The sequence below is a fragment of the Centruroides sculpturatus genome, unplaced genomic scaffold, assembly GCF_000671375.1.
Source record: "Centruroides sculpturatus isolate CEXI.00-Female unplaced genomic scaffold, Cexi_2.0 scaffold405, whole genome shotgun sequence".
Classification (NCBI taxonomy): domain Eukaryota; kingdom Metazoa; phylum Arthropoda; class Arachnida; order Scorpiones; family Buthidae; genus Centruroides; species Centruroides sculpturatus.
The window spans coordinates 504,740-527,750 of record NW_019384578.1 but is presented as its reverse complement, the minus strand read 5'-3'; the positions used below and the strand labels follow the sequence as shown (position 1 = coordinate 527,750).

Below are 23,011 nucleotides of genomic sequence, written 5' to 3'. Positions count from 1 at the left end.
ATGGAGAACGTGACACGCGACTCGCCAATTTACGCGTGCACAGATTTTGTGAAAGATGACTCTCACTGTTTAGACGCGTTTATGAGTAAACACGTTGACATATTCTGTGAAATATGACTGCAAAGGTGTAAAAGTTTGAAGCTCGTTAGAATTCCTTTTTACCGTAAACATCAGTCACAATAAACATGTAACAGACAAATCGTTGTCGCTTTTGAATCAACGTGTATTTATCATATTCGAATGCCCACCGTAAATTCTGTGCTTTTCCTCCTCTTGGAGGTATTGTGCCGCCGCACACCTAGCATTATCTAGCGGCACACGGGTTCGAGGCTCTAGTCTAGAGTGACATTCGTACTTTATTTGTTGACACAAACCTATAGTACTAAGTAATTGACGGCCGGATAGCCGAACGGTCAAGATAACAGCCCACCGCTCTGGGGAACCTGGGATCGAATCCGGACAGGTCAAGGAATCCCCAGGAATTTTTCGGGGGGAACGGGATCCGACATATCCGTTCGGATATGTCGGGTCCCGTCCTTCACCACCCGGTAGCCCCATTATGGGCATGGCCGAACCCATAATGGACCTGCCATAAGAGTCAAATGGTTTTATACCATTTGAAACTTAAAATTTACAACTGTTTTAACATTTGAAGTGTAAAGGTCAAAGCGTTGTAAATTTTCATAAATATATTTGTCATTTCTTCATACCGCGTAAAATTTATTACAATGTCTTAACACTGTTATTTAATAGCTTATAAAGAAAATAAAGTATAAATATACTGAATTTTAAAAAAAGAAATTTTTGCTGTTTCATTCGAATTTAATTAAGTACTGAATTTCATTATTAATGGTATTTACATTATATTTAAATTAATGATAGAGTATATATAATATTGTATTTGTAATTATAATATATGTATAATATATTGTAAAAAATATCAATAATTTTAAATTTTACTATATAGTTTTGTTAATAATAAGTAAAATATTTAGATTTTAATGTATTTAATGTACAGTATCATCAGTTTATTAAACAAATTGCGAAATACAGACAACTTTGTAAACGGAGGGTATATATTATGATTCTACACAACAGATTTGTTTAATATTATAATTAATCTTTCTTCTAAGACATCATATTAGAGATTGTGGAGAATAAATAATAAAAAGAAATATTTTAAATTGATGATTGAAACAAAATTTTTTAAAGGTTTTTCGATTATCATCTTTATCTAAAATCTATCGTAGTGAATTATTATTTTGGTTTTGAAATAATTTTTTCCATGATTTTTGATTTTATATCATATTATTGATGAAAACTCCATCGGTAACATAAAAAATACCCGTCAATATGCAACAAAATATATTTTGTAATATGTATTCTTGTTCAAGATATTAATGGTTTCTCCTGGAAATGGGAAGAACAATTCAAAAATGTTCTTATTCTTCTTAGCTGGGAAAAAAGTTACTGTACTTAAGAAAGATCATATTTGTATTTCATCTGGTGAGGACTGGCTTTAATGTCAGTACATAGACTAGACATTAGTGACGAGATAAAGTCATAAATAAATAATCTACTATAAAAATTAGTCAAATGTTTTTGTTTTGATAAAGACGTGATGTTAAAAGGGTTTTTTTGTTGAATTTTAGCAATCTTTGGAAAGTGGTTTGCGATTTTAAGAAAATGATTGATTATCTTCCTCTTCGTTTAAATTTCTACGAATTTTTACAGTCCGTAGAAATTCAAACGAGGTAGAAAGTTTGTAGAAAATTAACAAATTCTATTTTCAAAATTCTGAACTGTGTGTTAACAGGAAAATTAAATAGAATTCTAACGCAAATAAATTGGTTCTATCTACGTCCGTTTTCTAGAATTTTTGGAAAAGGATTTTTCATAGAAAAAGATTGTTTTTTTCTATGAAAAATCCTTTTCCAAAAATTTTTAACGCCATCTGCATAACCAAAGAGGTTAAAATCAGCCTTATAGGCCTACGTACTAATTTTTTCTTGTAAGAACTAATAGATCTAATAGTCCAAATCGATATTTACCTTTAATAAAGGTTTCAAGACAAGCATCGATTTCGATTAATTCTTGTAAGCGTTCCTGTAAGAACTACAGTAGACTTTCTGTTATCAGAACTCAAGCAACCGACAAAAAATCGAAGAAATGGTACTTTGGTAAATGAAGTGGTAAGTAAAAACTAAAATAAAATCAACTTATAGCGAAAATGTAAGTTTAAACTTGATACTCTGCACAGTAAGCAAGCCCACGTTTAACAAACATGTTTGTCTCCCATTGCCATTTAACTAAAATTACACACTGCATTCATAAAGATATTTTTATAATAAAAGTGTGTTATTATAAAAGTGTTGTTTTATTACACTTTTAATACTGTATTTCAATGTTAATGTCATGTCAATACTGAGTTTGTGGTATGGTATGGGAAATAGTATTTGGCTTACTTTTAACAGTAATTCTCAAGTAACCAGAAGCTATATTTGTTTAGTATCTATTAGTTCTCATGCTGCCAGTTAACTGAGTCTACTGTAGGTCCTTTTGACAGTAAAGCATATCTATCAGCAATTTTTCATGTCTACATGGGAAACTCTTGATAGAGTTGAACTTGAACTTTTGAACTTTTGTACCATTGAACCATTGAACTTTTATAATGGTCCTTTCATAATTTTCATTATTTCAAGAGTTTTTATCAGATAATTAGTAAATTATGAATATTTTCAATATTTCATAGATTTTTCTATTTATGGCATGATCATGCCATAAATAGAAAAATCTATGAAATAGAAAGCTTCTTTTTACTTGTGTCTTAAATCAAAAGTTTAAAAAAAAATATTGCCACAGATTATTATTGCATTTTCGAAATCTTTTCGATGAGATTGATTAATTAATAAATTATTTGATATTTTTTCTTATTTTATTGCATTTTTTGTTATTAAAAGAATTTTTTTTTCATTCTATTTTCTTTAAAACATTTTAAATTGTTATTTATTTCATTAACTATAATTTATTTTTATTTATTACTAATTTTGTTCATTTCTTTCTTAAGAAAATTTTTTAGTGATATTCTAATAAAAAGTAAAACATCACAATTAGAAATTTTGTTTTTTCAATTTTATGGTTTTTGTATCAATATAATTATGAATTATTCATGTAAATATAAATGCGACTAGTTTAACTTAAAATATTCGAATAATTACAAAGAATAGGTGTGGTGAGATGGATTCTATATAATATATCACTTTCAAGACTTTTCTATTATTAATTATTCTAAAATAGCAAAATACTTTATGTTGAGAGCAGAGATGACTTTTTAAAAATACTGTAAATAACGAGTAAAATTTTTTAAGTCCGACCCCACTCGAAATATGATACATGATCCCATCTATTTCTTCATCCCCTTGACCTTTAATCATCAAAATTTAACAGTATCAATGCCCTGTATATAGAAATAATCCTTCGAAGTTTTAAAATTATTGGTTCATTCAGTACTGAGATAAATGCACAATTTGCTAACTTCTTTCTTTTCCTTTTACATTTTTTTAACTTCCTAAGTGTCAAAATGTCAAGAAATGCAAATAAACCGAGGGGGTCAAAATTCATTGGGAGGGGGACGATTTGCTGGTACAGAAATATTGTTGGAATATTTCCCTTTGACCCGTACGGATCGACACTCATATAATTCGTGCGTTAAATTAAATATATTCGTGTGACTATTATCACTGAACTGTAATTAGTTTTCATTCCATTTACATCTATATTTTTAGCACATATTTCTAACACACGTTTCAATTGTAAGATCAAATTAATACAAGCTCAAATTAAAACAGTCTTCTTATTCAGTGTTAATTTTCACGTTATTTTTATTTCTACAAATACATAAAACATTCAAATTCTTTGGAATTACTTTACATAGAATTACTTTCAATAGGAGATGAAGTAGAATAGATATTTGAGACGAATGTACAGTACAGTACTTTAAACAGCTAAGTATTCAAATCAAAACTCTCTAATGATGTAATGTTTTTGTTGCATCATTACTGTTGCTCTATTCATTTGAAAAATGTCCATACGTGATGGCATATATATAGATAATAAATGAATAGTCATTTTTACCTCTTCTACCATTTTAAACACGATCGGCTTAACTCGCTGATTCTGGACACGTCTCAAAAATATTCATTCAGAACAATTTCCGCATCGCCTTCCTAGTCAATTAAATTTCCGCCATTCTACACGGCCCTAATATCAAATGCAAATAAAATAAAATATACCCAATATTTAAGATTATCTCGATATTTATAATAGCTTATAATAAAAAAGTTCACAATTGTGTAAATTATGCACACTAGGAACGTAAGGCAACGTGCCTAGGGACAATACCACATAAACAGGGAAGCCTACTGGCTGGGTTGTGACATCATAAACTATTAATAGATGCAATTAACGTTAGTAATATTTATACAAAATTTATTTATTTATAAATTTTTATGTGTAACTTTAATCGACTATAATCTAAATCATATTTTCTATTTTTCACGCTTTTAATAATATCTTTTCAAAAACCCAAAAATGACTTAGTGTTTTATTACAGCATTATTTACACAATACAATATTGTACAGTACATATCATTGTTTGGAAAATATGCTCTAGTATTAAATATTTTTCTCTATTTTACAATAATAAATTGTTACTATATCTCTAACTGCACTACTATAATAAACCAAAATACTCAAAAACCTTTATAATGCAGTTATCAATACTTTTTGGAAAATAATATTACATCAAACTTTTAAAGATAATTTTAAAAATGTCCATATTACTGAAGATATGTTTATGTTCTTCATATAAGTTATATCAAAATTTTGTTCCAGCAAGATTCTTTCAGAAAACTTAATTATATACAAGACAAAAATCAGTTCATAAGGCAATTTAATTAAAGATTGTGGCAAATTATTTTTAAATTATTTGAACTAAAAAATGGGCATCCCGGAAAAATACTTGGAATAGTATTTGCAATTAGCTGAACCTCCTGCAATTCTACTGTTATTGTTTTTCCTGTTTTTCTTCAAGAAATGCAGACATTTTTCTAATTTCATGGCGTTTAAAACGCAATTCACAAAACTAAAATTTATTTGACATTAAAAATAAAGTAGAAAACCATTAAGTTAATAATAATAATAATATATACAGTAAGATCCCGCTTAACGCGAGGGATGCGTTCCTAGAGGACAAAGCGCTAAGCAAAACAGCGTTACACGAGACCATCTTAATTAACATAGAGTAAATAGGGATAGGGGAACATGCGACCAAAAAATAAACAAATTTTACTATAACTTTAAGTTATATTATTATGCAAAAATTTATATAAAAATATGTTGAATAACACAAACGTATGCTCACAGAAATGTAAAGTTAACTTTTTATGACGAAGGTCCTGACTCTTCTGAAATTCTTGTTTTCTGCCATGAAGTCGTGTAGTTTCATTGGTCGCTTTCTTTTTCTTTCCTTAAGCAAATGTCAGTAGCGGAAAATCGCATCCAAAACGCCTCGTTTTGCTTTGGCACTCCTATCAAAATCTGGATCATTTACTACAATTTGATCAACGATTTCGGTTATCGTTACCAAACTTTTACTGAGGAAAACTGTAGATAAATTTTTTGGGTTATTCGTCTTCAGAATCTCCATTTTCCAGTTCTACATGAATTCCTTGTTCTGCCAGTTCTTGAAGGTCTTCGTTGGTAACCTGAAGTTGGTCCCCAATATCCTGCTCGTCTACATCTCCTATGTCGGTTAAGTTGACAATTTTGTCAACGTAACGATACAGCGATAGGCTATTCTCGATGAGAATTCTTGGATAATTCATCCATAACTTCTTCCACACTCCGTTCGTGTATTTATCAGTTAAATCTTGCCAGGCCAAGTCGATATTTCCTATGGCATCCATGATGTTATATTTTTTCCAAAATTGCACCAAACAAACATAGATTTAAGGAAAGTACAGCGCTACGACGAATTGCCACTTTTTCCTGATTGGTTCGTGTTTGGGAATAATCGTATTACAGTATATTCATACGAATCAATGAAATACCGCGTTAATTTGAATCAGCATAAATTTTCAGTGTGTCAAGCAAACCGCGTTATATTGAATCAGCGTTAAGCGAGGCAGCATTAAGCTGGGTCTTACTCTATATATATATACAACTATTAGAATGTAGGCCTACAGTAGCCTACATCAAATTTCCTACTACTTTTTTTATTTATAATTAAAATTCAAAATTTCTTATAGGCTTACTTTATAATTTCTTGAAATAGCCTATATATTACATCTAAAATAAATGTTATTTTCCAAATATGTTTTTGTTATACTTTTTTCCTTTACCAGAATAAATGTATGAAGTCAGAAAAAATTAAATATACTTACGAAAACTACTGAAAAACTGAATCAATATAGCAAAGCAATAACTATTGTGACAATTAATTAGAATTCCTTTGAGTTACGTACTCCAATATTTGATAGCATCAATGCCCCATCCCGAGATGAATGAAATAGACATCAACACATAATTTTACACACCCAGGAAATTTTTTTCCTTCTTTTTTTCGACTTTTGGTTTAGGGAGTGTTAAAACGTCGAGATTTGCAAAAATATTGATATAATACGGGAAAGTAAAAGATATCTGAATAAAAGAATTTCTCAAAATTTGATCGGTCAATTTTGATAGAACTTTTCCATTCTATATTAATTACGATGAGGAATCCAAAAATGTAATAAAAAATGGAAATCCATAACTTTCGAGATACAACAGAGTCAAAATGAATGTTAATGTTCACAAGTAAAGGTTTCTTCTTCCAATAGTGAGACTAATGATCTTTATTAGGTCTTTCTTAATTATCCGCAATAAACAAAGACCAAGATTAAAATGATTCACTTTACTCGCCTATTTAGCTATCCATTTCGGATTGGTAAATATTTTCCAATCCCTTTTCAGACTACAAATTTTGAATTAAAAAAAAAAAAAACAATTTTAAAAATACATATATTAACAAAGAAAGAAAAAAGCTATAAAAATTTACAAATATATATAACGACCTCACGGCTTCAGTGTCTAAGGTTGTGTCTATTTACCCATTTTCACATTTGCGACACCTTTTATGGTTCTAATGATGTCATACCATACATCATCAATTCCATCCTATTATTTAGATCAGTGTTTTTCAACCTGTGGGTCGCGACCCCCAGGGGAGTCCCAAAGCCTTACACGGGGGGTCGCAGGTGAAAAAAAAGATAAGTGTTTGTAGGCCCTACACTACAATAAAAAAAAATTAGAATTTCAGTGAGAAGGCTGTGCCTGTTTATTTTACAGTACAATTGATATTTAAAGAAAGAAAATTAAATACGTAGTTTGTAAAATCACTGATATAGTTTTAATATGGCCCTGGGGGGTCGCCAGAATTTTTTAACTTGTAAAGGGGTCGTGTATTCAAGAAGGTTGAAAAACACTGATTTAGATTAATACATGTTCATGTACCCTGACGCAATTTAAAAACACCTAACGAAATTCGGGGAGTAAAAATGAAGGAAAAATAACAGCATTACATGTGCCTAACGATGAACAGCAAAAACAAAAAAACTCAAGAACAAAACAATCGACAACGATGTAAGGTCTCTCCGTGCTCGGCCAGTGCAATCATGCAATGATCGTCTCTCATGATGGCAAATAAAAAAATCGCCTGTCCACGACCATCAGGGGTCAAAGTGACAAAGTTCAAGGTCACTAGCACGAGTGCGCGCAATAATTTTAAATTCTTTTTAATGCCACTGTCGCGGTAGCGGCAAGTGATCATTGTAGATGGTCACCCGAAATATAATAATATTATTGACTTGTACTGTACCTAGCTAATGACTAAATTGATATAATTATTTTCATTTTAAATATTAAATACTAATACTGTACTCTGATAATAGTTTTATTTTTAAAGATTGTATATTTATCGACTAAGTCCATAAAACATGAAAGTATAATATATTACTTAAAATAAAGCTATTGAAAATGAAACTAGAAATTAGAAAAAATTATATTTTTGTTACATTTTTTATAAGATATTCTGATTACAATAATTTGGTTTATCAAAATCTTTCTTAATCCATCCATTAATACGAATATGACGAAGTATGTCAATTTTGTATTTCAAAAATGAACTCAAAGAAACTCGATAATACTACAACATACAGAGTAATTCAAGTTTCCCTCCAGTTTGTGACAATGTAGTTTTCTCTTTAGACAGCGGGCTCTCTTGTTTAGGTACTATTGCTAGTGCCCCAAATTTATTAAATTTCAAGGCCCGCAGTCCCTAAATTCGAGAAACATAAAGCGATTTTACCGTTGCAATTGTATATCAGAATTTATAAATAATTCTATAGTTACAATTAGAGGTCATTAATTCATGAGGTCATAAATTATGCAGGAAATCTTGTGCGTTTAGGGGACACGATAAACTCTTAAGACACTAGTAGTTACGCAAGAACATACGCAACTTTGTCAGGGAAGAATAGAAGAATTGTTATTTTCCATAATCTTGAATAATTACAGTACAAATTTATTATTTTCATTCAATATTTCTTAATCGAATATAATTTATTGTTTTACAAGCAATAATTTATAATTATAAAATATTTCTAATGATAACAAATTACCTTTATCATTTTTTTAATTTTAAATACGTGATAAAATTAAAAAAACATCTCACCAGGGGGTGTAGGTGACGAGTAGTATATTTACAAATATCGTGATCGATATGTATGTAAGAGTCGGAATGAATAAAAATAGTTTTTATCTCATTCCTTCGTCGAGACGAGAAAGTAAAGAGCGTTTTAGTTTTGACTGGTGCAGTAGTTTGCTACGCGAGATTTTAACGTGTTTTCTTAGTTCTATCAGATGATTGAATGGAGTCATATCGATAAGAGTAACTCGATCGTATCATTGCGTAATTTCTAGTTATATATCTGATTAAATAATCTTTTACATCTAAACTTTGCTACCCAGAGTTTACTTCAAGTCCAGATTAACTATGAAAATCGTCCTTCTTTCATCCTTAATGCTTTTGACAATTAATGTGATTCAATGTGTAAGCTTGAATAGTTTAGATGATATGGAATTGCTGACAAAATTAACGATAGCAAAATATTATCCCGAATTCCTATCGAATAATAACGAGACTGGACTGTTTAATTTGAAAGATTTACAGTCTGTCCTCGACAAATTAATTTTCACTTTAAGAAATCTGGATGTTCATGCCGAACAAATGAATTGTTCCCTTCAGGACAGTAATGCCAAAGATATTTGTAACCGAATAATGACATCCAAGGTAAGGATTAATCAGAATTTTGTAATTATAAATATACCTTTGTATATACTATAATAGTTAGTGTAGTCTTATATTTCATTGACAATTTTAGAAATTAAACTTTTATGTAAAAAAATATTATTAAGTTTGTAAAATGTTTTTTTATAGCATTTAGAAAAGAAATTACAGATTTAAAAAAGAAATTATGAAATTGTGGGTGTTTATATAAATCAGTGTTATACTAAAAATACTTTTCAAATTGTATATTATAAACTGAATAGTTTAATGAATTAAGTATTGTATTTTTATAAATAAATGTGTAGTTTGATATACAGTATATTTTAGGAATTGAGAGTATTAAAGTGATCTTACAGGTTACGTCTGAATGAAACCTTATAAATTTGAATGAATTTCAGAAATTACAAATAAAATTATTTGTAGTTTTATTTACTATTAAATTATAAGTAAATTTGCTCATAAATATTTATTATTATATTTACTTTGTTTCAAAAAACAACAAAAAAAATTCTAAACTACGGCATAATTTTTAGAAATCTTTTGACATCACAAGTTTGAATATTTTAATGATATCATTGATTAAATTAACAGGTGGTCCTCTACATTCTACTTTCGTACAATTCACTATTTTGTACTTTTAATTTTTATCAACGTATATGGCAAAATGTGCATACTTTTGTGAAATTATTCTCCCCTTCTCATGAACTATTATCCACTAGTCCCTCCTCATCTCCGAAATTAATCATTAATCATGTCCATTTTTGGCATCACGGGTTCAGTATTGAGCAGGGATGTCTTGAGTTAGCCTTCATGCATTTTGAAACATTTTTTACCATTGTGGAAGGATGTGATTCTAATGGAGAGTACATATCTCAAGTCGGAAGAACAAATATAAAAAGACACAGCATATTACAGAACCCTTTATAAAGAAAAGAAAAAGAAGAGTACAGTTCAATTAACTCTTGACAAATTTATAAAGGAAACACCAGAAACTAATAAAAAATAAATATTTTGAAAACCCTTTTGATGTTTTTTTTTACACTGCTCTATTTTCGTACATTGCAATTTTCATACACATTTCAGGAACCAATTAGGTACAAAAATAGAGGATCGCCTGTACATAGTTTGAATTAGTTCTTTATGTAAAAGTTATAAATTAGGTGTATATCAAAATTTTACATAAAATTTAGTTAGTTTATATTTATTTCTGGTTACATTAAATATGGCATTAAATGTTGCAAGATTAGCTTACAACATACTTTAGACAACAACTCAATCTTTTTCCTACTTCGTAGAAATGAATAAATGTTGTGAAACTGAACCTTACTGATAGAAATATAAATGTAACTGATTTTATTATTGGTGATTAAAGTAACTTTTTTTAAGTTAGTGAACGCTTTAATGATAACATTTTATAAACAAATTAAAATATTAATATTTGAATTATAAGGAAATTATATGGCTCAGTTATATTAAGTATCACAATTGGAAATAATTGCTATTGATTAATTTTTAATTTACATTCAATTTTTCATTTTAGTTGATAACAGACTATTCAATGCCTTTCTGGAGAATTATGATGCATATTTGGAAATGTTTCCACAAAAATTTGCTGTGTAATTATTTAATGCAAATAAGGTGGAAGACTGTTATCATGTTAATTAATTTTTTTAATTGAAGTAATAGAGCACAATACAAATGGTAAACTTAAGTTGTGATAGTATTTGTAATGGTTAACATTATCAGGTAATATTGGAAAGAACATTATGTTAAATTTAAAAAGATTGTTTGAAAATTACAACTGTAAACATGAAAAATAAATAAAATACTTAAAATTATAACAAGTGTTATATTATAACACATTAATAAAAAAAATATAAAATATTTTATACATCAGGATTTTTAAAAATAATTACATCAGGAAGAAAAGAGCAATAGATGACTACTAAGTTAGTTTTAGAATAAAGCCAATTAATAGATTACCTTCTTACATTGCAAAGTAATGTAAGAAAGTTATATGTTCTGGGAAACCTAAAGTTAGACAATTACATGGATTTGCATCTAATACAGGTATATAAAGTTTCTCATATAAACAGCAAGTTGGAATTTTTTGCCTAAATTAGTTCTAAGAAAGAGTCCAAGACAGTTATTTTTGTGAATTAAATAATTACATAGCAAATTTTTGTTGATACATCTCCAAACATGCATTGTAATTCCTTAGAAAGGCATTCAATAGTCTGTTATCAACTAAAATGAAAAATTCAATGTAAATTAAAAATTAATCAATAGCAATTATTTCCAATTGTGATACTTAATATAACTGAGCCATATAATTTCTTTACAGTTCAAATATTAAGATTTTAATTTGTTTAATATACTGTAGATTTTTTAAAAGTAAATTTCTGTCATTACAAAATATTCTGTGATGTCCTGGGGTCATATGGAAAGAGTATAATTAAAAATTAAGTAATAGTTAACTTGATTCCTATTATCATAACTTTAACTTTTTTCTGCCTCCTGCCTACAAAATATAGAAACTGCAACTTTTTGATTGGACTAAGGTAAAGAATAAACTCCAGAATAGCCTAACTGGAATATACTAACTAGGTAAATACCCAGTTAGGCTATTCCTTCATGGTACACATTGCTAACATCTCTAAGACTTTATAAAAATTTGAATGTTAACTTTAATATATAACATGCTTTTGTAAATGCAGATCATTTTTACAATAACTCCTTCAGACACTATCCTTAGATAATAAATACACACTATAATTTATTGATTGCTACATTTTTATAGGTAAGAAGATGGAAAGGAGTTGAAGATGTGATGAAATCTATATTAAATATTTTCATGTATTTATTTTGGATACAGTGCCAATCCAGTAGTTATCAAGCATTTAACGTATCCATAACATAATTATTTGGATAACATTATATTTGGATACAGTATACAGTGCCAATCCAGTATTTATCAAGCATTTAACGTATCCATAACATAATTAGCCTATTTTATGATGATGAATCTTATCTTAACAAAATTAATTTTGATTTTTTTTCAAATAAGAGGAAATTATTTATGATTGCTATGTTTATTAGCTAAATTATTATGATTAACATCATGAAATTCAAGAACTAAAAAAAAAATAATTCATGACCAATATGTTAATAAAAAATCTCTTGTTAAATCCTTTTGTTTATAAATTGAAATCTTTTTAATTGTACAGAGTTCATCTTAAAATTGCAACAAATTATAGATTATATTAATATATCAGTTTATAATAATCTGATGTATTAATTGTGAAATTATGATAACTGTAATTCAATGATAATTAAATCATAATCATATTATCATCATGTTAAAACAAAAATATATTGACTTGAAAAATTTAACTTTAAAATTTTAGTGTCAATTTCTAAGAGTGAATAAGTGCAGTTTAATTTGTAAATTTTCTTATTAAAAAGGCAAAAGAATTGAGTTTTGAAAAATATTTTACAATGATAAAAAATAGGTGAATTATTGAAAATTTTGTATTAAGATGTTTAGAATTTAGTAGAGTACAGTGGTGTGCTGTTCATGGAAGCTGTGGAAGTGCCACTTCCCTTGTATTTTCTAAAATATAAATACATATTGTGTGATTATTTTCATATTTTAACATACTTTGAATTAATTAAACTTATTTTATTATAATTGCATTATGTAGCTTATTACAAATTTCTATACTACATGTGAAAAAAAATGATAAGATTGCTATTGTATATTCAAATATAAATTCATATATGCATATTCCCAATGGAAGTGCTGTATTGTTGAATACAGAATAGCTTCCACAGCAAAAATATTTTGAATGGTGTAAAGCAGCCACATTATATATGCATTTGTGCATGTGCTATACAGAGCACCAACCTCACACGGTTTAGCTGGTGGATGCTACTCTTCTAGCACCAAGGGGATTGAAGACCTGGGACTTCTCACAGGTATTGCCTGGGTGTGAAATGAAGAGAAAAGTAATATTTAGAGAAGAGACAAAGATGAAGTATAAAGAAAGATAGGAAAGGGGATGAAGGAAAAGGCTCCTGGGCACCTGCAACATTTTATATTTATTTTTTATTTATCAAAACCAACAAAATGTAATAAAAGATTGAGTACAGATTGGTAACATGAATACAAAATTTGTGTACAAAGCCCACTACCACTTGTGGATACAGATAAACAGGTAACAAACAGTTTAAACAAATGTTGAACATCAATAAGGAAGATATACAATAGAGAACACAAAACTTGAAGAACTTCCAAGCGACATAAACACACCTGTACCACACCAAAATATCATATAACGCTTCCAATGATTCTATCCAGGCCCAGCACAGCTTCCCTATCATCAAATGTTACCGCATGCCTCTGGTACAGTATAATATATTTATTCAGATATACTTTATATTTTTATAATTAATATTTTTTGATGTAAATTTTATTTATATTTGGTAACATATACATTATTTAATATGCTTTTAAATATATATTTTTTTGAGCAATGAATATGAAAGTATGATGGCATAAATTTATTATTAATTTTACAAAATTAAACCATATTATTAAAAATTAAAATTTTATAACTTTAGTAATAATAGTAACAATAATAATGTTGTTGACTCCAAGTTTCTTGTAGAATTGCTTCTAATACAAAATATTATCATCTCTCTAATATTCTAATACAAAATAACAATAATAATAATATTTTGTATTAGAAGCAGTTATCTAGCAAATTATAACTATGTTCTTCACAAATTATGGAGTAATTAAATACAAACAAAACTTTTTATCCAGTAACAGAAGTTAAAGTTCTGTTGCTGGATAAAAGGTTTTGTTTGTATTTAATTATCTAGCAAATATAGGTGAAATAAATTCAATACTATGTAGAACATTAATAACCTATATCTAGTTTATGACTGATACAGCTGCAGCATGTAATGACGCATAGAAATGTGAATTGATCAAGTACTTTTTACTGTAATTTTTATAATGGTTACTTTTTATGAAATTATATGTCTACATATACACACACACACACACATTTTTAAAGTATATTGTCTGTTATAATAAATGTAATTATCACCAGTAAATTTATATCTTAAAACATGAAACTGTTATTGTATACTTTGAAAACAAACAATTTATATAAAACAGCATTGTTTCACTTTTTTCTATTATATAGTATTAAAAATTATTTTAAATTGATAAAATATCATTTAAATTGTGATAAATGAATTCATTAATTAAAATTTCTATTTAATTAACTATAAATCAACAAAAATTTATTTGAATGAATGACAATTTTTTTTCAAGAATGTTAAGAAAAAAATAATCAAACCACCTTACTATTTCCAGCAACATATTTAATAAATTTAAAAACGTTTTCGACTATATTTAATAGTCTTCATCAGTTAAGAACTTTAAAACGGAAAACGAACTTAAAATAGAATGTAAGCTATACAACGGTTTAAAAAATTAAAATTAATTACGTAAAACGTAAATAAAACATAAAAATAAATAAATATTAAGAAATTAATCGTGGTAACGAATGAAATTAAATTAAAATAAATTAAAAAATAAAAATTAATCGTCATGGTAAAAAGATTTCCATGCGCAGGATAGACTTTCTGCGTCTCTATGGTTGATGCATCCTTTGTTGATATGCGCCTTGTAAATTTCAAGTTTTTCAATATGTTTAAGGACTTGTTTGTTGGTGGCTGTCCTAATTATAGATGCTTTGTCCCAATGTACATTAATATCTTGATGTTTAGCAAAGGCTGCAAGGACGGTGCTGTCCACGTTTTTAGTAATAGAATATTTATGTTCTTTAATCCTCTGTTTTAAAAGTCTCATGGTGGCACCAACGTAAACTAGCTCTGAATTAAAACGGCGATCACTTAATGGAATAGAATAAACTCCTGTAGTATTGTAACTGTTTCCTTTCTTCTTGTCATTTCGTAAAATTCTATAAATCGTCGGATTACGACGATAGGTAACTCTTAAATTATTCTTTTGAGATACTTTTTTAATCATCGATTGAAGGAAAGGAATATAGTTGAGAACTACTCTTCGTCCTTGGTTCTTAGTTGTAGGTTGCTTATTTGTTTGATTACAAAATTTATCAATAAGAGCATTAATTTCACTTATACGATATCCCTGTTGTACAGCTATTGTACGTATGTTATTTAATTCTCTGTGTGTGTCAACCATACTCGTACAATGGGTATAGGCCCGCTTTATCCATGATCGAAAGGCTGCATTCTTAAAATTATGAGGATCAAAGGAATTCTTCGGTATAATAATAGGAAGATAGCTAGGCTTTCGATAAATATTTGTCCATATTTCACCATATTTACAAGTTATGGACAGATCCAGAAAATTTACGTTAATTTCACTTATCTGTTCCAATGATAAAGTTACACCATACGGGTTGTTATTCATTTTGTTAAGGAAATATTGAGCGCTATTATTATTCCTCCAAATGATGAAAACATCATCAACGTATCTTGCATATACAAGTATGTCATTTATAAAGACGGGCAGAATATTACTTTCTAATCGCCGTAATACTAGCTCACATAATAACGGAGATATCGGACTTCCCATTGGAACCCCTCTTTCTTGTAAATATGTGTTCCCTTCAAATGCAAAAAACGAAGTATAACAAATTAGGTATGCAAGCTCTAAAATATGTTGGTGGTACTTCGTTGCATTATTAATGTTAGTAAGAAGGAAGTCTCTCAGCTCGCAAAAACAAGGCGGTAATTTTATAGATGAAAATAAAGATTTAAAATCCATCACGGTCATAACTTCATTATCTTCAAGGATAATGTTTCGGAGCTTTTAATAACTTACTGGAATGTTTTAATTACATTCCAGTAAGTTATTTTATTTTGTTAAGAAAAAATGCATGGAAATTCTACCTAAGAGAAAAAATATAAAAACTCTTAGTCAGTGTCTGCCCTTATACTTGGATGCATTTTTATGTTTTTTGTTTTATTTTATTTATTTTATTATATTGTTTATATCGTTATTGTTTTAATTTATTTGATATATTTTATTGTATTATTTATTTGTTAATTTATCTAATATTTTTGTTATAAATTTAACGGTAAAATATTCAAATGTTCTGTTGTTAAAATGTTAAATTGTTAAGAAAATAGTTAGATTCAGTTTTTATAAGAATTTTATTATCTATTATTTTTAAAAATAATATTTTTTAAGGTTTCTGTTTCAAAAATTTAATATTTTTACTGTTTTAACATATTACAATAAATTTCAATGTAATCATTGTAATATAGTAATTTATATGATGCCATTATATTTTTTAGACTACTGCTGATTTTTCACTAGAACTGTATCCACCAATCTAGCTGAATGCAAGTTTCTTGCAGATTCTGGTAGAAATGATATCACTAAATGAAGATCAGTAGACAACTCAGCTTTCTTTTTAGCTGACTGCAAGCTTTCTGCAGTTAAGTTACTTCTAACTTGTCTAATACTGCAAGTTAGTTGATTTCTCCTCCTCCTCCTTGTGATATTCTTTTGCACAATCAGCTAGGTTGGTAGGTAGGCATGGTTCAAGTAACACATCAAAACTATATTACCTGCATTTGTTTTTTTAGCTTACATTTAACACCATGCATGTGTTTTAAATAGTCATTTATCTGATATATATATAATTCATAATAATAAAATTCTTAGTTTAATAAACCTTTTAAAATAGCAGTATTGAGCTGTTTTACAATTTCTTAGTGTTAAACAACATCTATATAAATCTTAATAAAAGTTTAAGATTTGAGAATTAATAGCAAAACAATATATTTTATTACATAAATTGTAAAATTCCAAGGATTAATACTGTTCTTGAAACAATTTTGACCATACAAATAATTCTGGGTCAGTTCAAATCCTTTTTAATATTCCAACTAGAGACAGATGGTTAACAACTTTAAACATTGACGATATGATATTAAAAAAATCCATACAATATACATTTGATGTTGACCTTTTCTTTGAGAATCTGATGTCAACAACACATTAAAATTTTTCACAATATCACATTCTCAGATTTCCATCAGAGGTCTACAGATGTGTGTAAATAAAACAGATATTTACCTGAGTGATGTAGTGAAAAATTTTAATGCTGTGTCATTGACAGCGGAACCTCAAAGAAAAGGTCGACATCAATTGTATATTGTATGTGTTTTTTAATATCATATCATCAATGTTTAAAGTTGTTAACCATCTGTCTCTAGTAATAATAACGATCAACTGCACGTCGGAGATAACTAAACAACACGTACCTCAGAAAAAATCTTTAATCGATGCGAAATAAAATTTAACACTACAAACGTTTTCAGACCCCTCCTGGGTTGTTCTTCAGGTAAAATATCGTTTGAACATTACTAAATACGAAAAAACATTTGTTTGGAATGAATATTTTTTTCATATTTAGCTAATTAGTAATGTTTTAAACGATATTTTACCTGAAGGACCCAGGAGGGGTCTGAAAACATTTGTAGTGTTAAATTTTATTTCGCATCGATTAAAGGTGTTTTCTGAGGTACATGTTGTTCATCTGTCTCTAGTTGGCATATTAAAAAAGATTTGAACTGACCCAGAATTATTTGTATGGTCAAATTGTTTTAATAATATATATTATGGAGATAAATTATTTTTATACCAAACATTTTATATTTGCATAGTTTTATGTATGTAGATCTACATAAATTTGATAAAAGAAAACTATATGATGTATTTTATTATTATTATAGAACATATAATTATTATTTCATTCTTTTTATATATAGTAGAAAAAAAATCTTCAGTAGGCTGTTATTATGTTATTTTAAATTATAAAATTTAAAATAGTAATAAACTAATAAAGAATTTAAACATTCTAAAGTTCATATAAGTTTTTGTTTTGTAAACTGTATGTTTTATCTATTTCTTTTTTTTTTTAATATCTAAAAATGTTAGTGTTTTGTTATTAGATTTTTATTCCTGGGAAGTTAAGGGGGTTGATATAGTTTGAATAATAAACATCATCATTAAAATATATGGAGATGGTAGTTAAATTAATTGACTATTTGGATTATGTTAATGGTTAAATTTGATGCTTTGCAAATGTTTGATACTTAGCGGTGCATAAAATGTTTGACATTTTAGATTTTCTCTAGCATAGCATATTCAACATCTTGTTTTTATTGTACCATTTTGCATGATGATTTCTTTCTATTTAAATATATTGTGCATATAAGGCCAATATAACTTTATTTTATTAGATATAGTTCAATATTGGTAAAAATAGTAATTTATAATTTTTATCTTATGTTAAAAATTCTTTTTAGCTTTTATAAAGAAATATTTTAATAGAAATTATAAATCTGAGATTATTCAAAATAATGAAGTGAAATGACTGAAAATGATCAGACTTCATAAAATTTAAATAATGCTTGAACAGATTAATGAAAAAAGTGTGTTCATTTGTCATTTTTTCAAATTAAAAGAAGTCCTTATTAATTTAAAAAGTTAAATTGCATTAAAATGTAATTTTATTCATTTCAAATCTGTTTAAATTATTTTTATTTACAGTGTATGTCAACAAAAGATCTAACATCATTATTACATGAAACAGAAACTACTACTATTACATCAGCTGTGACTAAACTTTGTCCTGTATTACTTTTTCAATTACATGAAAAATCATGTCGTTTACAAGAAAAAATAGAAAGTAATAAAATTAGACCAAGTACTGCTGCAGGTAAGAATTCTTCCTTTTTTTCATGATTTAATATAATGTTTTATTAAATAACAATAATGAAATGTTACTTTAGCTTTCATTTGAATGAATATTAGCATTCTTGTAAAAATAAATAAATCAATATTTTTTTAAATGAAAGATATTTAATAAATTTAATTTTCTTTCTTGATATAATGAATTCAATAAGAGTAGTTTCATTTGTATTAAATTTTGTATTTCATTTCTATTTCATTTTGTTTCTAATGGCTTGCGTGATCATTTTTATTTTTGGTTTTAAAAATGTTAACCATTTCAATTAATTAATATCTGTTGTATATTTATAACTATTAACAACAAAACAAATAAATATTTTGAATAATTCTGATTTTCTGAATAATCAATATTTATGGAAGAAAAAATATATATTATTAAAAATAAAACAGAAATGATGATAATCATTTTTATTCAAAAGAATAATAATCAGAAACAAATACTTTATAAACTATCAAACAAGAGAGTATATAAGTTTCATATTTCTTATATTTGCTCAACTAATCTTGTAATTGCCAATCTTCTTTTTAGTTTATCACCCTGATATTTGCAATCCTTAAGGTGAATGCAGTGCACCACTTTAAGAAAGTTTCTCAATTTATTGGGATTTATCAACATAAGCATTCATATTCATCTAGCTTTAATAAAACACTATTATAATTTTGAATTATATTCATAATTGTAAAATTTTAAATTTAAATCAACATGATATAACTTTTATATCAAACAAATTATGATATTGTTGACATTAATTAACTTTTCTAAATGCAAACATTTGAATATGATAATTTAAGTGATTTTTATTAAATCATAATTAGATTAAGTTGAATGTGTGTTTGTTCATGAATAATGACATTTCAAACCAATCCAAATATATACAGTTACACATGGCTTCAATTGTTAAATGTGTAAACTTTAACACTTAATCTGACACTAGATATTTTCTCATTTCTTCTTGGAATTGCATATGTATATATGTATAAATAACAATATTGTCTTTAGAAGTAATTTCAAATTATATAAGTACATATACTAATAGTAAAATATATACTAAATTACATGTGAAAATGCCATAAAATATTTATTAATTGTAATTTAATAAATTTTATACTGATAAAAACACTTATTTTAAAACTTCATGTATCATGAAATCTCTAAACAATAATATTCAATTTAAAAATCATTTGCAATATTTGAGTTTGATTTTAGATTTAATTTTTTTTTTTTTTAATTATTACTTTTTTCATTAATTAATAATTTATTTTCTTTGAATATTTAGTTTTTCCAATTTATTTTTGACATTTTATAATTGGTTATGTGAAACCAATAGTACATTCCTCACAAGAATAATTTTTTTTAAATTTCATTTCTGCATATAATCATTGTTCCATAATCTTTCCCCATAAAGCTTCCTTTAAGTTAATAGAAAATATCCTGGTTATAAATCATTTTTAGTAGTTTAGTTCTAAATGCTTTGAATTAAATAAATTTTTTTTTATATTGTATGTTGCTGTTTATTCTAATTGCATGTCATGGGTTGAACATCACAATAAAATGAATGTAATGTAATGTAATGTACAAATGAAATTTAGAACGACATTAATTTTCAATAAAAAGAACTTCTACTACTTTTTTAATAAAAAATCTGATTTTGGTACATCATGCTTGATCTGTGGACCTTGCAAACTTATTTTTGGTAAAGTTGTTTACAAAATTCTCTCTTCTCTGATAATTACAGAACTTTTTTGATCTATAAAAAAACAGATCATACCAAAAAATTTTATATTTGAAATTTATTCTTTTTAAAATTTAAGGTTTAATGCACATTTAGAATCTATTTTAAAAAATTTTTCTTTAGTTTGTATTCAATTTGTTTATAAAATTTTCATTACAGAAATTAAACATTTTAAAAAATTGTATCTGATATTAGATCTAAAATTGATGAAGTATTATTTATGGAATATATTTAAAAGTTAAAAATAAAATTTTATGTAATCAAATTGTATGTTAATAAATCTGTTTTAGCTAGTCATTTAAGTTGTTTTAATATTAAATAATCTAAAGCTTTTTAAGACTTTTCATATTTTGATTAAAAAGCTTTTTAGTAATACAATATATTAATCAGTGTATATTAAAAGACACTTATTTACTTCATAATCCCTTTTCAATGTGATATGTACGTGATTGGTGCATCTGATGTAATTGAAAATGATTGTGCATGCAATGCATTAAAAATTGTTTACCTTCATTCACAAGAGCAAAGGCATTTTAAACTTTTTGTTCTTGTACCAACAGTCAGGAAATAAGCTACGTTTTGGAGATTTAAAAAATGGTGAGCATGATTTTTGGGGGAGGATCTGCTAAAAAGAAATAATTAAAATATAAACACTAATTAAATAGAAAACTTAATATTTATTTTGGTATTCATTTTAGCATTTTTTCCTATATAATTAATTGACTAAAATGGTAATTTCTTCATAACCAAAACCAACAGCATATAACAATATAGATAATGAAATAAAATTTATCTTAAAATTTTATAAACCTGGAATATTCATTTCATGACATTTTTGTCATGAAATGAATAACAAAGTAAATAACAAATAGTGTAATTTATGAACTAACAAATAATGCTATACTTATACTGAATTGCTGGATATAAAAAATTGCATAACATAATAAATATTAATCTGTTTACTTTATGATATAATTACTGAAAAAATATTTATACAAAAATAACAAACAGTGGCATCCTACAGCAAGAAAATTGATCCTTATTTTTGTCATAATCAAAATTATCAAGACATAAATACCATTAAACCAGCAAAAATAAAATAAACTTCAAATTTCTGTTCTATTTTTTTAAAATGTATTTGTTTATTCTTTTTGCCTTTTTGTCCTTATTTTTTACATTCTGTGTATATATTGTCTGCTTGGACTTTGTTTATTAATAGGACTTGATATACTGGTAAAGTTTCTGATTAGCAATATGAGGAAATTTTGGTAAAAAGTCAAAACAAAATAGCTTTATTTTTATAGACAAAATAGTTTTATTTTTACAGGTGAAAATAAAGATAATTTGTTTTGACTTTTGACCAAGATTTCCTGATATTGCTAATCAGAAACTTCACCAGTATAAGTCCTATTAATAAACAAAGTCCAAGTAGACAATATGTACACAGCATTTGTTTATATCTGTATCTTTTGAACCTGAAGATGACCTTTAAAATGGAAGAAAACATTTGTTGTTTTTTTTTCTTTCTTTTATTTTTGCTGGTTTATTGGTATTTATGTCTAGTTAAGGTAATTTATATTAATTTATACCAGCAGTTTTGTAGAGATTGTAAAATTATTAAGTAATATACAAAACAAAAACACAGTATCATGAAACTAAATGGAAAACAAATTAAATATCAATTAGTTCATTTTACCATATGATCAAAAAGGTGAATGACTTTAAAGTAAATGTCCCTTAGTTTATTTTATGAATTAACTAAACAGGTTATATTACTGCTTACATAAATTGCTTCAATTACAAAAACAATGTGAAGTAGAATGATTAAATGACTACATAAGACTCTTATCAATTAATTTTATGTAAATACCAATACATTCTAAAGTTTTACCTTTCTGTCAATTTTCAATTTTGTAATTAAAATTATATAATATATATATATTATTTATATATATTTATATAATTATATATATTACATATGCAATTCCGTCGCCATGGCAATGCACATGCATAACTGTATTCTTTTAAAATCCGTTTGTGCTGTTCCATTTTTCAAAATTA

General features: G+C 26.8%; 1 protein-coding gene across 1 annotated transcript in view; it reads left to right on the top strand.

Moving 5' to 3' along the window:
• Positions 1 to 8,797: 8,797 nt before the first annotated feature.
• LOC111624401 (zinc transporter ZIP8-like) overlaps positions 8,798 to 23,011 on the top strand; it is a 40,202-nt gene continuing 25,988 nt past the window's right edge. The window contains exons 1-2 of the mRNA XM_023367231.1: positions 8,798 to 9,388; positions 19,017 to 19,185. Of these exons, the coding sequence (XP_023222999.1) occupies positions 9,092 to 9,388; positions 19,017 to 19,185 (466 nt within the window). The 5' untranslated portion in view covers positions 8,798 to 9,091. The remainder of the gene's footprint in view (positions 9,389 to 19,016; positions 19,186 to 23,011) is intronic.